The sequence below is a fragment of the Cariama cristata genome, unplaced genomic scaffold, assembly GCF_000690535.1.
Source record: "Cariama cristata isolate BGI_N322 unplaced genomic scaffold, ASM69053v1 scaffold30935, whole genome shotgun sequence".
Classification (NCBI taxonomy): Eukaryota; Metazoa; Chordata; class Aves; order Cariamiformes; family Cariamidae; genus Cariama; species Cariama cristata.
In genome coordinates this window covers 10,534-27,539 of record NW_009619722.1, presented here as the reverse complement: position 1 = coordinate 27,539, position 17,006 = coordinate 10,534, and the positions used below count along the sequence as shown (strand labels likewise).

The 17,006-nt window shown below is 47.2% G+C and overlaps 1 protein-coding gene across 1 annotated transcript in view; it reads left to right on the top strand.

Annotated features, from left to right (window-relative positions):
• Nucleotides 1–288: 288 nt before the first annotated feature.
• Nucleotides 289–17,006, top strand: part of SOBP (sine oculis binding protein homolog (Drosophila)) — a 17,922-nt gene continuing 1,204 nt past the window's right edge. Inside the window, exons 1-2 of the mRNA XM_009701360.1 lie at nt 289–2,258; nt 16,795–17,006. The exon at nt 16,795–17,006 is cut by the window's right edge and continues 1,204 nt beyond it. Coding sequence (XP_009699662.1) covers nt 412–2,256 — 1,845 coding nt within the window. The 5' untranslated portion in view covers nt 289–411 and the 3' untranslated portion in view covers nt 2,257–2,258; nt 16,795–17,006. The remainder of the gene's footprint in view (nt 2,259–16,794) is intronic.

Below are 17,006 nucleotides of genomic sequence, written 5' to 3'. Positions count from 1 at the left end.
ATATATGCGTGTTATAACAGTTTATGCCAGCTGAGAATTCTTCTCTGTGGTATGGGTTTGAGATATATAATGTACTGTATAAGGTAGAATCGAGACCATGGGAGCCAGAAGAGGGAGTGGCATTCAATTCACCAATATTTTGGAGCAAAAAAAAAAGAATAGTGTTCACAAAAGTAACTTTTTTTTTCCTGCTAGAAAAATAATGCGAGTATTTAGAAAGCAACTGAAAAATGACTTTTAAAATAACACTATGAAGAGAAGATTGCTTTTCTTACCTGATTTGATTTTATTACTGTGTTGTAGGTATGTGACTGGTGTAAACACATAAGGCACACAAAAGAGTATCTGGATTTTGGGGACGGGGAAAGAAGGCTTCAGTTCTGCAGTGCAAAATGTCTCAATCAGTACAAAATGGACATTTTCTACAAAGAGACACAGGCCAATCTTCCAGCTGGACTGTGCAGTACATTACATCCTCCAGTCGAAAATAAAGCAGAAGGCACTGGGGTGCAGCTGCTGACTCCAGATTCTTGGAATATACCGCTAGCAGATGCTCGGAGAAAAGCCCCATCCCCAGTGTCTGCAGCTGGCCAAATTCAAGGTCCTGGACCATCAGCGTCTACCACTGCCTCTCCGTCTGACACTGCCAACTGCTCTGTCACTAAAATCCCCACGCCAGTTCCCAAACCTATTCCCATCAGTGAGAATCCAAATATTCCACCAGTTTCTGTCCAGCCACCTGCTAGCATTGTGCCTCCAATTGGTGTCCCACCTCGCAGTCCTCCCATGGTGATGACAAACCGTGGGCCAGTTCCTCTGCCCATATTCATGGAACAGCAAATTATGCAGCAAATCCGTCCACCATTTATTCGTGGGCCGCCTCACCATGCCTCAAATCCTAACAGCCCTCTGTCAAATCCGATGATTCCTGGAATCGGTCCCCCACCAGGTGGTCCCAGAAATCTGGGTCCCACCTCTAGCCCCATGCACAGGCCGATGCTTTCCCCTCATATCCATCCCCCCACAACACCCACCATGCCTGGGAACCCTCCCGGCTTGTTGCCGCCCCCCCCTCCCGGAGCTCCTTTGCCCAGTCTTCCCTTTCCCCCTGTCAGCATGATGCCAAATGGTCCTATGCCTATGCCACAGATGATGAACTTTGGATTGCCATCCCTTGCCCCGCTGGTGCCACCCCCGACTCTACTAGTGCCATATCCCGTCATTGTCCCTTTGCCTGTCCCCATCCCCATCCCCATCCCCATCCCTCACATCAACGACTCCAAACCTCCCAATGGCTTCTCCAGCAACGGCGAAAGCTTCATTCCGAGTACCTCCAGCGAGACGCCTGGGGCAAAGCCACCCAATAGCTCTTCATCCCCTCGAGAGTCCAAGCAAGGATCGTCTAAATCCTCTGACTCGTCACCGAGCTGCTCAGGCCAGTCCCTAAATCAAGCCCAAGTGCTTCAGGAGCACAGTAAAAATGAAGTTGTTGACTTGACTGTCAGACCTAGTAGTCCAGTGAACAGTAAATTTGGTTTCCCCAGTGTGCTACAGGGTCCGCAGGACGGTGTGATAGACCTAACGGTAGGCCACCGGTCTAGGCTGCACAATGTTATCCACAGGGCTTTACATGCCCAAGTGAAAGTTGAACGTGAACCTAACAGTGTTGTAAATTTGGCTTTTGGTAGCTCAGACAAAAGGAACTGCAGTGACTGCAGGGACAACTGCAGCCCAGTTGACTCAAAAACATTACCGTGCAGTGATGGAGCTCACTGCTGTCCCGTCTCCTTGGCCTCTGGCACGCCGGGACTGGAAGCTAGTGCAGCGGTGTGCAACGTCATTGTGAATGGCACAAAGAGCACGGAGGGTTCCAAGAACCCAGAGCCGCCCCAGGAGCCGAAAAAGCCGCAGGCCCCGGAGGAGCTGGCAGTGAGCGAGCTGGAGTCCGTTAAGGAGAACAACTGTGCATCAAACTGCCACCTCGAGGGAGATGCTGGCAAGAAGGCCGGGGAAGAGCCCCTTGCCGGGGGGGACAAACAGGACCCGAACCTTAACAATCCAGCAGACGAGGACCATGCGTATGCTTTGCGGATGCTGCCCAAGACAGGTTGCGTGATCCAGCCTGTGCCAAAACCAGCAGAAAAGACTGCTATCGCGCCGTGCATTATCTCAACGCCAATACTCAGCACAGGGCCAGAGGATCTGGAGCCACCATTGAAAAGGAGGTGTCTCCGAATTCGAAATCAGAATAAGTAAAGGTTTGTGTAATCACTACTGACTTCTGTGTGAATAGAATGAGTATTTTCAGATACGAGGTCAAACTCATGGGGATGTGGCCTTTGTGAAACAAAAAGATGCAGAATCCAATTTATCAGCACTTTCAGAAAACTATTGGTATTTATGTTTTAATATCGTTCTTTGTGTTGTATTGCATCTGTACGTGTCAGTACTCCATCCATCAGCAGCCTCATTACACTTTTGCTCCCAGAACGTTTTGTGATGGTGCTGGCCGTGAAGTTATTGTGCTATGTATGTCAAAGTCAGTGATTTTCTGCCTAGGATATGGTTTAGGTCTGGGCCATTAATCTGCTTACTTATTCCAGCTGAGTTACGCAGCAACTCAAGCCTTCATGATGATGATTGAAATTGCCCTACAGCACAGCATGGAGCAGGACAACCCTGCTGCTTCCCGCTAGCTCAGAGCCGATTGACTTACCGAATGGTCATCTCCAACCATCTTACCTGGGTCTGCCTCCAGACCGCACCCTGGCTTTCAGCTGGGCTCTTCTCCAGGGAGTGAACCCCTCTCCCCGAGCTTTCCTGCCTCGGGTATCAATGCGGAGGGACTGCCTACTGTTTGGGACCTGCCCGCTGTAGCTCATCTCAGCAAGACCTGTGCCATGGGGCTTTACTCTCTTACCTGACACCTTTGGTGCCAGTCTCCCATCTTAGAAAAGCTGCGGAGGTTTCCCCCAGCCCTGCAGTTGAGATGTGTGTGTGGTTCCTGGGAGGGCTGCAAAGCAAGGCAGAGGTGTGGGTAAGTCCACCAATGACTCTGACTTGTCCAAGGACAATGCTCCAGAGGCAGAACCACCCCTACCCTTCGTTCCCTCTTCCCAGCCTGATAAAACAACAGCTGATAAAGCCTGAATCCCGCTGATAAAAGAGCGCCTTTGTAAAACTGTTAGTTTAATATATGTCTGTTGCTTCAAACCCGTGAGCGAGAAACAAATGTAATTGCATTTGTTTAGAATCACAAGCACGGAGATCTTCTTTCAGGAAAAGGGAAAATGGTGGGTGTTGCAAGAAATCTGTTCAGCAGTAAAATACTGACGGTTTGCCGGATGTGGCTTGGTGACACGCCAGATTTCATTCCAATCCATGGAATATTCTGTAGCCTCCAGTAAATCCCTGTCCCTGGTAGCACAAATAGTGACTGCAGCCGTGCTTGGCACCCACAACCATAGATAGCAGCGCAGGCAGTGGAATCCTGGCCATTGCAGTATCTCTCTGCTCCATCAGTGCATCCTGATTGCACCATCAAAGATACCGCAGTATAGTCAGGGCTCCCTTTTTATTTGTTAACGCCGCGTTTCCCGTGCTGGCTGCAGTGCCAGAAACGTTACTTCACTTGATCACAAACAGTATTTATTTACTTTCTTTGGTGGAACAGAACCGTTATTCTTTGTTCTTGGCATGTGCTGACACATTTAGAAGATACATTTATAAGAACAGAGGACAACTATAACTTTCTTGGGCTGATAACCAATATAGACAGTAACTCAGAAGTCAAATGAGTATTTACAATCTTCAGACACTCCTAGGTCCTGCTAGTGGGGATCCCCCTACCCACCCCGAGGTATGGATGGACTACGTGTCCCTCTCAGCAGCGAGATCATTATTCCAAACCCCAGTGTGCCACCTTTGGAGCTTGAAAGATTGTCTCTTCATAAATGCACGCATGCTTTTACCTAGGGGTAGTGATTTGATCTAGTGAGGCGACCACTACTTGACTGTATCCCTTTTATTTAATTTTAGGAGAGCCATGGTTAACCCTCACTTTCCGACCTTGTTCAAGCTCCTCATAGCTGTGGTTTGTTTCAAGCCAGTGCTAGGAGACTTGCACATTTGTGTGCTGACACTGGAGTCAAAGACAGGCTGGTTCTTAGCATCTCTTTGTGCTTGCCTGGACCATCCAGGCTGCAGTAATGCCACCTCTTCAAGGTCCCAGTCCCAAGAGGGGTTTAGCATCATTCAGAGCCAGAGCCTTAAAACCTCAGAGAGAGTTCTGGCTTCACCGAGTTGTGTATTTTTGCCTGTTGACATGATTATACATGACATCACTTCACGGATAGTATTTGACAGAGAAGGTGGGTAAACTGAACAAGCTGCATTGAAAAGACAAGGAGGATGCTTTATCACTCAGTTACTGTCCTCAGCTCTTTGTATTCTCTAAATGTCAATAACTGCCACTGTGCTTATCCTCAGGAATAACCATTTTCCCATTCACCAAGAGTTTTATATATTCCTTTGTCTCAGTGTAAGGCCTGTCTTACAGGAAAGTTTTCAGGTTGCCAGGCAAGATTAATCTGACCCAATACAGACATCTGGAACCAAGACACAGCTGAGCTAATTGTCTAAACTCTCTTTAAAATCAGCCTAGAGAATCAGGCACTTCAAAGAGACAGCTGAGCTCATCCTGAAGTCGACAACTAAGACAGCTCAGATGAATTGTGCCCTAGGAGTGCCTACTTCTCCCTGCTGTGAAGGAACCTTAGGGTGACCGGCTCAGACATAGATGTTCCCTGTAGACACTGAAAGTTAAAAAGCCCAGCCTGGGTGTCTGCCGTGCCTCTGGGGTTTGTACAATAGCATGGCATGGCATGGTGATGGCTATTAGCCAGGCTGTGTTTGTCCTCTCCTTTCTCCACAAAGAGAAAAGAAGTAGCCTTTATGCAGAAGGGAAAGTAAGAGGATGCCCAAAAGACTCTGCAGAAATAAACAGCGTGACAACCATCTCATTCCAGTGGGTACCTCAGTGAAATGCGGTTGGATTTTGAGCCTCTTGAGGCAAGCGTAAGTGATTTGTGCAGCTCTGATGATTGATTTGAGGTGAGGACTCTTTGGTTTCAGGCAGATCCCTCCTTTCTCTAGTGCTGGTCATAGCCAGGCTGGGGGAGGCAAGGGGGCTGCTTAGACTTCTGGCTTCCCAGCAGTTCGTCAGTAAGGACTGCACAGGGCTCAGAGCCCACCCGTGTCTGCACAGAGGGGACGAGCAGGGGGAGCCAAGCAGGGGTGCAGCCCCTTGCACCGCAGCCCTGACCTCCGCCGTGCCCCTGAATTCCTCCTGCCGAGGCCTGGGGAAGGGCAGAGGAAAAACCTGGCTCCTTCAGCGGGCTTGTTGTGGGGAGGACCCCTCACGAGAGACTCCCAGCCTCATAGAAATTGTAATAAAATACCAAGAGGGTAGCCGCTGCACTAATAATTGTGTTGACTTGGGCCTGTGGAAGTTTGTATTGATTGCACTGGCCACGCTAACCCGGGAGAAGACAAAGTCCAGAGAACGGTCTTCTTCTGTCTTGCTCCCCACCTACCCTAATTGGAAATTCTGAATGTATTGCCCTAATGTGCAACTTTTCCTGGATTTTATTTCCCATCAAATTGTATGAAAAGAAGGAAATTAGCCAAATATTTTAACGCTAGAGTTCTGGACAGATTGAATTTGTGTAATAGCAACACGGGCTCTCTAAAAAGGAATCAATGCAAGTGTGACCTTTTTGGGAAAGTCGCCAAACTCTAGATTATTTAATGTACCAATTACTTGATTATTGGAAGTGCTAATCAGCAACATAATCCTTGATGTTAAAGTTTAGTCTCCATCAGGATGTGGACTGTCAAGCTGTTCTAGCTTGATGCAATTTGAAGAACCAGCAAAAGATGTCTCGGTGCTAAAGTCCTACTATGATAAAGGAATGAAGCTAGGAAGAATATTCTGTTGAGTCTAATTTTTTCAAGTTTGAGCAACGTGAGTTTCTAAAATTAGCAGCGTTAGTGTTGCCTGCCTACATGCTTTATGTCCAGGCGGGATCAGTTTTAACCCTCCAGTTTTGGTGTCAAGGTTTCCTAAAGCAAATAAATGAAAACACTGAGGTCTGCTTGGATTTAACGTGTTAGTTACGCTAAACTAAATTAGCAAATTAATTGGCACATGCTAAACTCACAGCTAGCTTCTGTGTGTGTGTATGTGTGTGTGTTGACTAATCCTATGTTGGGGGCAGAGGGGTAAGAAAAGGATGGAGGTTTTCTGATTGTGTCAGCAGAATTTCTCCCAGAAGTAATGGAAATAGTAGGAGTATGGCCACCTACAGAGCCAACCTGTATGTCCTGGGATCAGCATCTGCTGAGTTATAGGCCCAAACCTCCAGCTGTCTAGTCCATACATTGAGTCATAAAAGTATACAACATGCAGAACGCTCCAGTTCAGAGCAGAAGTTATATATATCCCACTGTGAGCTCCCCTGCCCGTAATGGTCCAGCACAAGATTTCCTGCTCTGGTCAGGATTCCTGAGGCAAGGGGCATAGCTATTAACCTCCCTTTCTTCCTTCAGAGTTTTTATCGCTCCCTTGTCACTGTAGCATCTATCTACCAGCATCTTACCCTGCCCCACTTGCTATGATCAGGACAGGATTTGACCTTAAAGGTATACTTGAAAACACATTTTCTATATTTAAACACATTTTTATGCTAGTCATCTTCATAGATACAGTACTATGGGCTAGAGCCTTAGCTAATTTTAACTGGATATAGTTCCGCTGGTGCTAAACTAATTTAAATCAGCAGGGTAATTGGACTCATACACTTAACACCTACTCTTCTGGTTCAGAAGTTTTCCTTCACCTGGCTTCTTATGAGCCTACAGAAATTTTCCATTTATCCAAAGGGGGGGGGAGGAGAGGCTGTTAACACCACAAAGCCTTAAACACATTTGCTTGGAACTGAAGCCTTGCCCTTGAGAGCTGCCTGGCTCTAGCAGTGTGATCTTACGTTTCAAAATTGCCTATGTAGCTTCTCAGATACATTCAATTAAAAAAAAAAAAATAGATTGCCCCAGGAAGAAAAAAAAAAAGCCAAAAAAAAAGGTTCTCAAAATGGGGAAGTATAAAATGACATACTTCCAGGGTAGCTTTCAGCTCCCCCATCTTGCTGCTGGGCTGTGGGAACACTGACTTCCGTCTCAATGGCAGTAAATAGCAGGCTTGTGATAACGCTGCTGTAGATCACTGCACGCTCTTTGAATCAAAGGAACAAGTGCTGATTTCTGATGGGTTCCTCCTGCTTTTCTATAAAACCTCCTAGGGCATGTGTTTCAAATATGAAGTCTGATTCTTGAACCCAATTTAGAAAATAACTACACCTGGTCTGATTTACAAAGGTAGTGAGCATCTAGGGCTGTTGGCAAACAAAAAACACATGGCCAGAACTTCAGCCAGCAAAAAATGCCATAGCTCGATTGACAGACCCACAGAAATCTGCGGGCTTCCAGAGACTGTAGCCCACCTGGCAGCTCCCAGCACCTGGGACCACTGACTTGAGAGATCATTTTGGTACTTACTGGCCCTTACTAGTTTTAATTGTCTTGTGAAATGAAAATTATTTGAACTGAAATAAGCATCTAATCCATGCCATTCCCAAAGCTGGTACAACCCACATTTGTATTGAAACGACGAGTTACTCATAATTCTTTGCTAGGCTTTAAAGACTGACCATACGCTTTCATACTTGTAGGACCTAACACTCCACTTACTTAAGTTGGTGCAAAGCAGATTTGGCTGCGTTCAGAAGCGCTAAGTGTAAAACAGGCATAGAGGGAGACTCCAGCTCTCCATCAGTCGGTTCCTGTGCTGTCGAGCTACCAAAGTCAGTGACGCAGGGAAAGTTTATGGGGAAAAAAAGCACAACTCATGATTAAATACAGAGTCCCTAACAACAAAGACCAGAGTAAAACAGACAGGCACCCTTGTAAAAACATCATCTGAGACAACGATTGCCTTTACATTCAGAGGCCGAGCTCCTGGACAGTATGTGTCTGATTGAGGCTGAAATCTGATAAGGAGCTAAGCACCTAATAGCTTTTGTGAAGTTTGACCTGAAACAACCATGGGCAACTTCAGTGTGGAGCGGTGAGCTCTGAACAACTGTGAGGAGCTTATAAACTACTTCTCAGTATTGCAAGCAATACCTGAAAGTGGGTCAGAAAGGAGCAAAACACTTTTGAGGACTGTGGTTGCAAAAAAGTTGGACGTAATCAAGCAGTGAATGATAGATTTTGAGATAAAATTAAATTCTTGTTAAAAAAGCAGTGGGAGATTCAAGTAAAGCAGAAGCAAAGCTGTTTGAGCAAGAAATCAGGAGGAAATCAAACTGTGGCAAGCAAGCCTTTCTGAAGCACTTTTTGTTTCCAGATTACCTGCTGAGTCTCTCCTGTCGATTTTTAGGTCCCCTAGAGCAAAACAGGCAAGTTAAGCACATTCCTGGGTGCCTCCATCAGTCGAGGCCTCAGGGCTGAGACCTACTAATCGTTACCTTATTTACACTATTTTGATAATGAGCTGCATTTCACTCCTGGGACCAGAGGTTGTGTTTGGAAGTGTGTGTGATCATCTCATGAGAGCCGTGAATCGAAGTAACCTCTGACATTTTGCAGAACCCTCAACTATTCAACGTTTGCCTCTACCATGAAAATTACAGCTAATTAAGTATCTGGGCTTAATCCTGTGCAGTACTGTGCGCACTCAGTGCTCGGTGCCTCTAACGCAAGTTGAAGGCACTCGGCACGTTACAGACCAAGGTCCTGCCTCTGACTCATTTGCAGGGCTTTACTTCCCCAGACATGATTGTGGTATTTGAAAAGAATGGTATTCCTATACAACATGTGTCTCAATTTGTAATGATATCCTCCCTGCAGCTGGCTTGCTTTTCCAAGTGTTTCTGAAACATTACTGTCTTAAATTCGAGCCAATCTACAACAACAAGTTATCTAGAGGCAAAGAGGCTGAACTGCGTTTGTCGAGAGGATGCTTCCACTCTCTGCTGCACTCCCATCTTCCAGTCCTGGTTTCGGACTTTCAGGCTATGTAATGTAATGTAATCATCTTCTATGGAAATACACATTTCCAAAAAAAAATAAAAAAAATAAGGGGTTTAGGGATTGGGTAATGCAGAGTGAAATAACTATTGAGTTCTGACCTCTCTGGAAAGATCTGCATCCCATCATTGGCCGATTGGTATTGAAACCTATGGTTAGAGCAATTTTCAGCTCTCTATTTGGAGTCCACGTGGTTAAATGTAAAACTTTGTGTTGCCTGCTTCTGCTCCAAGTATTTATAAGCTTTCATGAACCACTTGTGCGGCCGCTTCTAAGTTGCTTATCCAAAAGGAGGGGGAAAAAAGCCATTTCCCACAGGAATTCTCCAATTGAGAGATGCTTGAACACGAGTAGAAAAGATACATGATGAAATCACTGAAAATTTGAATTCTGACCCTGAATTTCAAAGATCAATTAAAATGCCAATTCAGTTTTATTTGAAGCAGTTTACCAATTATTGCTGAACTGGTTATCTTGGTGGTAAAAATATTGTTCCTGTTTTCTTGAGGTGGAAGGGTAGGTGGGAAATAGAGAAAATCTAAAACAACAGTTGGGTCCAACGCAGGTCACTCAGTGTCCAGCGGTGCTGGGGATAAGGGAGATGCCCTAAGGTGCCTGGCACTGCACTCAGGTCTTGCTCCTTAGGTGTTCTGGGTGGATTTTTCCTCTTCCTTCCCCCACAGTATAATCTACCTGCCATTTTGGCCACCTGAGCATGCCCTCTTGCCTTTGGATGAGTCTGCAGCTGCTCTTGCTTAGGTTGAAATGAACCAGGATGGGGGCTGTGAAAACCGGGGAGAAACCCCATGGGGACAGTGCCAGGCATGTAGCCCTAGATGGTTACGGATGGAGGGGTTGTTCATGGGAAAATGGGAAAATGTTGATTGCCTCTTGATATGGGATGCTGAAACTCTTCACTAAAAAGATTCAATGCTGCTTCTGGGAAAAAAAATATATTATTGTTGTTGTTTTGTGGCCCACAAGAGGGTTTCAGATTAAAAAACCAGGCACAGGTGTAAGCCAGGTGAGGAGGAGGACTCTTGCAGGAGGAGGACGGGCTGTCGCTCAGCAGGACCCCCCCATCCTCACCATTCATCCTCCTCCACACCGCTACCCACAGTTAATCCGCCTTTGTCTGGCTCTTTAGCTGGTTTTACTGGAGAGATCAGCTTGGATAAGAACATTGAGAAGCACCTCAGAATAGCCAAAAGCCTAGTGGTTTGGGCCCTCAGGAGGCTGCTGAAATTCAAGTTGAAGTTTCTATTCCGATTCAGACAAAATCGGAGGCTTAACGAAGGGTTATCACATCACAGTGGTTGCCTGTTTTCAGGAAAGGGGAGTAGAAACTGTCTGGATTTGGTTTTCCTTCTGTTTTAGTTTTTATGTTTTGTTTTTTTGTGTTTGTTATTTTTTTGCAAAAAGCTCCTTGCAAACTTTCAGCTTTATCCCAGCGCAGAACAGGAGAATTAGTTGAAAATTTGGCTGTTTTTTTTAAAAGGAAGATCACATTTTCTGCCACAATTGCACATGAAACGTCAGCGGGGCAAACTAAACTATTTACATGTCTGCCAAATGCACTGGTGCTGCACTAACTGGAGGGCAAGGGGCTACCTTGTTGTTGTGGAGATATATCCAGCTATCCCAGTATAAAGCAGGATCTGGCCCAGGCAGGCTCTGTGGTCTGCCGCAGGGGACACAGCCAGAGGCAGCGGATGCTACAGCTGAGATTAGAAGTCCAGAATGCCATGATGGCATTTTCCTCTTTGCGTGATTTGTGTACATACCTCAAAATGCCCCGGAACGTAAACCAGAGACACCCTGTCTGTGAAAGCCTGGAGAAAGATGGTGCCGTGGGGCTGGCTGACGTTGATTTTGTCTTTAGTTCAGATCGAAAGTGAGGGCGAGTTTCATGAACTCACTGAGCAATTGTTTTGTAAAAGGTTAATCCATGAGAAACTTCTTTGAAATGGTGAAAAATGATACGAGGAGAATATTTAGAGAGGTTCTGGGTGGGGAGATTGGTACATTTCAGCTCAAGGTGGGGAAGGAAGGATGACAACAGCAGAGAAACTTGACAGCAGCACCAATGCTGAAATCTGGGGAGCTGAGCCCAGACGTTCATCTTAGCCTACCAAGACTGGTCTCCTCTGCCTTCCTCCAAAGTTGGTGGATAGAGAGGCTCTTCCCAGATATGTTTCCTAGTGCCTGCTCTAGAGCACCCTTGGGTGTGGGAAGGAGAATGAGGAGACTGGTCCCCCCCGGGTTAAGGTTCATGAGCCTCTGCCTCTCCCTACCCATACTACAAGGAGAGGAAAGGAGAAAGCGGTGTGACTCAGTGGGGACCCGCTTTCACAAAAAGCTTGACAGCGATGGGAACACGAGGAAATGGAAATTTAAACTGCTGCGGCGTGGGTTGCTGGTGGCAGCTGTTTTGCCCAGAAGAATCCGAACCTGAAGGGGAGAGGAGGTGCCATGTCCCCTGGGTCTGTGCAGAGCACGTTGCATGGTGAAGATGCGTTGCTGCTTTGTGGTACAGCGGAGGATCTGCAGCAGCCCAGGCCATTCTCCCCATGTATATGGCTGCCCTCTGCTCAATTTAAGGAATCCTCTTTCCACTGGCTCTGAAGACGAGCTGCATGCTTACCCAGGCCAAGACTGTACTCGGGAGCGCTGCCTTTATGGAAATGGATAATGAAGGGAGGAGACTCCTTTTCCCTTTGCCTTATGCTGTATCCCTACGGTGGAGCCTGGGGCTGGAATAAAGCAGTCAAGAGCAGACTCTGCTGTTAGATAGCTGGGTTTTGAACGATTGTCATTGTTTTTAAAAGAGGTAGAGAAGGCTTCATTTCTGTCTTGTTTCTCTTCAGTGAACTGACTGCCTGGTAAATCCAGGAGAGTGAACCCCACATCTCCTTGGTGACTCTCAGGTTCTCTAGCACAGTGATAATCCCTTTGCTCCTTCTTTTTAAGAGGTGATTTTCCCTTGGGCTGCGCAGGAGCACAAAGGAGAGCCTGGAACTGTATTTCCATCATTTCCTTGCTACATAGCAAGGGCATGATGGCATACATCCCTGTTCCTAACTTCACAAGCTAGTTTCGGGGTTGAATTTAACATACATTGAATGAGTTTAGTGAGAGATGGTACTAAATGTACCAGCAAGGGGCCGAACGCAGATGTAAACTGGTGAAATTTCCCCAAAGGCTTTTCTAGGAATAGATGCAGGGAAGCAGGAGTCAGCACACAACAGACCTTCTGCTTTCCAGTTCATGGTTCTCCCTGAAGGTCCTTCCCTGACTACGAGGTGACTGGATACGATTGCAAGCATGGCCTTTATTGCATCCCTGCAACAATTCACTCACAGAGTTGGGGGTGACAAAGCTGTTCCTACCACTTCTTCTGCCTAGGCAGAAAAGGAGGGTAAATCCCAAGCCTCTTCCCCAATGCATTCCTTAAAGTCACAATGTCTGCTTAGATTGCAGCTCACGTTTCAATAGGTGGGAGAGCCCGAGTTGCATATCTGACCCAAAGTTGAGAGGGATCCGTAGCTTACAAGACCAGAGCAGAAGGAAAACACCACCTCTGAAATCCAGGGTTCGTGCTTAAGGACGCTGCTTGTTATCCCATTCGTGCTAAAGGCCTCCCCCGACTTGCAATGTGGCATCCCTTCAGTTAGCTCATGGAAAGATAATTCGTCATGTATTCAAAGGGGAAGGTTTTAATGAAGAAGCTTGAACTGCTTTAAGAATTGCTAAAAAAAATAATAATAATAAATTACAGAACTATTACAAGGAACAGATGATTCCATAGTGTTTCCAGGGCCGAGCTTGCTCCCATGCTGACTTTAGCTGTGCTCTTGCGGTTTATCTTCAGAGCAGTTTCCCTGGGAAAATAATTGCAGTGCCTTTACTCTAGGGCCATGCATGTCCCAGATGAACTAGGCGTCTTTTAGCACATCAGCATGCATTGTCCGGGTGAATTAAGTGCTGTGCTAAATGATGGAAACTCTGCCATGCCAGCCCACATCAACGGTTGCCTCAGCCTTCCCCACCCAGTCTCTAATGTTTTTCTGAACAATACGACGTGAATCTGGAGACAGAAATGTTCAGTGGAGCACAGAATGAGGGGGAAGCAACCACGGAAAAACCTCTGTGTGTGTGTGTCCGCGTGCACGCGTATGTCCAAAGCTGTGTCAATGCCAAGGCTGAGGGGAGACCTCATCGCTCTCTACAACAACCTGAAAGGACTACCACTAGCCCGACTCCTCAGCACGAAGGCGTGGAGGGAGAGTGAAGTGAAGAGCACTTCTAGCAATTGGCTTTACCAAGCAGGGCCAAGCCTCCCACCACACCAGTCCCAGGGGCTGTGCAGGACGAAGGGCCGAGGGTCTGCAGCAGCACCTGGAAAGAGCTGGCTAGCTTCAGAAAAGGAGGAGGGAAGATTGCTGGGGAGGCTTTGCCCTAACTGCCAAACTGTCCTGCCAAGCTCTTAACTCTGTGGTGTTCTGGGCAAGGATTTAAATCCTCACCTGTCGCGGCATGGACCAAAGAGGAAGCTCTGCGTTGGTGCAGCCTGTTTGGTAGCTGCCCATCGCTCAGGTCGTGACTCACAGCCACAGAGGGCATCAGTGCGGCTCTCGCCGACAGTTCAGGGGAGCACTGCCTTGCTACCTGGGCCTGCACAGACGGACCTCCAAGTTACCTGCCTGAGCTGGGTCATCATCCAGTTGAGTTACTCTCCGTTTTCCTGCTCTGCATTGATAGTAGAGCAGAAATGAGCCTTCCTACTTGTTCTCTTTCTGTCATCTTTTCCATGCTGCCTCCTGAGGTTGGAACTACAGCTCACCTCTGACTTCTAGGTGGTCTTCCAACCCAGGATCAGCCCAGCCCTGCTTAGCTTTGGAAAACAGGCAAAACCCAGTGTGCTCACCTCAGCGCAACGCACGTAAACTCAACTCCATGGCTTTATGCTTACAAAAATTCTTCTTTTGTGGCTAACACAATTTTTCTATCTGATCAGCAATATTTGATGCGTGTTGAGGACAAGTTCAGCTGGGCTGAAGAGCATATGTCGCCCTCCTAAAAAGTAATTTGTTTTTTGGGGGAGGTATAAATAGCTGACTTTATTGCGCTGGTCCTGCACGCTAGTGTTGGCACGAGGTGTATAACATCTAACTGTGAAGTGGTGATGACTAGTGTGTTCTCATTTCCTTATAAAACTTCGCATGCTATGCCCGATACGGATTTTTATTCTGTCACTTGATCGCTACAAAGATGCATTCATCAAATGCAATTACTGCCACATGAGCCAATCAACAGGGAAAGGCCTTCTCTCCAGTCTGCACACTCTCTTACACTGAGTCTATCTGGAGTAGGGGAAAACAGACAGGACTTACAAAGCTAGCCGACCGTTCCAGGCAGAAAGCCTCGAGAGCTGGTGAACTTCTTCATGCCTCCCCTTCCAAATCACCTCTCAGTCTGTGCTACGCCATGCCATTTGAAACTGATCGCTTAGGGATGGAAGTTTGTTTCCATTGATGTATGGAAAGAGAGGAGCAGGCAAAATACCTAAAATGCAGAGTGAGGTTTCGTACCGACATTACAGGTTTTATTTTCTCTGCTTCCCTTTTTAGTTAATCTCAGAGCAAGATTTCAAGCCAAAAAGTGACAGAAAGCAGTTGTGTACTTTACGGGGAGTACTTAGTAGGTGGATACATCCCAGTTCTCAGTCTAGTTCTTGTCCAGAGATCTCTGTACACAGAAAGCTGCTCATCCTGCTGGGCACGTTGCCTGAAAGCCCAAGTGTTACCCCTTAACCTAGATATAGTGGTCTCCGTGCTCTGGGAGTTCATGCTGGTCAAGATATTCAATGTGCCTTCCAGCCTCTGCTTTGAGAAGGGTGGGGGTTTGGCAGGGGGATACGAGCACAGCAACAAGAGGGATCGCAGAGGAGCCAGTGTGACGGGGCGACGGTGGAGCAGACCGAGAAGGCAAATGTGACCCAGCACCAAAATTAAGGCCGCTAAGTACTTCAGAGTTTCAGCCCGAATCTTTAGGGGACAGCAGATCCCATTCAAGGAGACTGAGTCCAAGGCACGCTGTGTAGGGAGGGGACAGTCCCTGCCGGCAGTCTACATGGTCACCTGGCAAGGGAGGCAGAAGCAGCTGAGGCCATGGTGTAGCCCCTAGATAAACTAAGGCATCAGGGGCTTATAACCACTGGGGGGTTGTTAGTTGCATTAGATTGATGACAAGGTGATTTGGGTTTTCAAAAAATGTGATTCCAAAGATTTTCGTGGTCTTGGCCTTCACCACTGAAAAAGTTCACCTTATTTTAGGGGAGCTATCATGCAGCTTTCTGAAGGCCTCAAATCAATAAAGCTGTACTTGCTCCAGTATTGTTCACCCAGTCAAAGCACTGGTGGGCTTCAGAAGGGTGTTCTCTGAATAAATCCTATGGGATGCATCCCTTTTTTGTCCTAAAAAATGAGAAAAGAAAGAAAACAATAGCAGTCAGAACATCTGGGCAGATAACAGGAGAAAAATGGACCTGGAAATGAGGACCAGGACAGAAAAAGGGAACAACTGGGAAGTTAAATTCTTTGCCTGATTCTGTGATGTGCTCTGGCAGGATCTGGAGGGTTTTGTTTGCACCTCACACATGGTCCATGGAAATTTATGTGTTCAACACAGAAAACAGCAGATCTCGGTAGCAGTTTTACCTCAGTGAGAGTAATGCCTAGTTCTGCTTTGAGTCCTAAAATGCCTTTATTTGAATTCTGTTTGTCATGCTGGGCAGCATCAGTCAGCATGCTCTGCTGGTTGTGACCCCCTGGTGCTGTAGCTGCTATGGGATTGGTACAGGACTGGTTGCAGAGCATCCCAAGAGAAGACCAAGCAGGTTTTGGGGGACTCCAGCCCAACCTCCCTCATTGCAGCTCGGTTTTGCTGTGTTAAGCATACATCTCTCCTTTGTATGACTATGGATTTGGGGAAGGGCCAAGAGGGACATCTTCAAGTTTGCAGACATAGCACAGATAGTACCTACAGAGTTAGCTCTGTTAGTGGAAGATGTGTATTTACATGAGAGTGGAGCTGTCTCCAGGTACTGTCCCAGTTTCTCTGTGAGACCAATCAACCCTGTGGAGCTGCACGCCAACCCGTGCCGTGAGGTGTCTCTGGGGAGCCCTGGCACATGCGGTATTCCCAGTCTTATCCCCATCCCAGGTGCTGGGGATCCTCATCCAAACGCTTCTCCTTCTCTGACTCCACTTCCCCGTGCAGAGAGCGGTACAGCCCAGCTCTGCAAAGCACACTGAGATCAAGGGGTTTAGGGTGCTGTGTAATTGCAAAGTATTATTGACCCATGCTCTTGTAGGATGACAAGCACTCTATGAAACTCGGAGAATGAACTATCACTGTATCAGTTTCCAGCTTTTTATTGCAGGAATTCCTCCATCATCTTCTCCTCCGAGGCTGCATGTACCAACGGCCTTTGTGGCTCGATTTCGTAAGCGGCGGTCTTGTGTCTCAGCCCAGCCGCTTGCCTAGCGTGAGGCTGTGTGGGATGGGAGCTCAGGGGGTGCACAGCCCACCTGCAATGAGTCTCCCGCCACTCGCCCTGACCACCTCTGCTTGTCTGCTTTGCAGGAACGCTCACCGACAGGGTACCTTGCATGGAGAAAGGGAGCAGAGCAAACCACGTCACTCCACTGAATGACACCAGCTGGTCCGCTCACCACCCCCTCTGGCTCAGTCCAGCAAAGAAAGCAGCTTCCTGTCACGAAGCCCCTCCGAGGAAGCCTCGGTCCCACGGGTGCCTTTGACCCAGAAGACAGCACGTCATGGACCCACACAGTGTG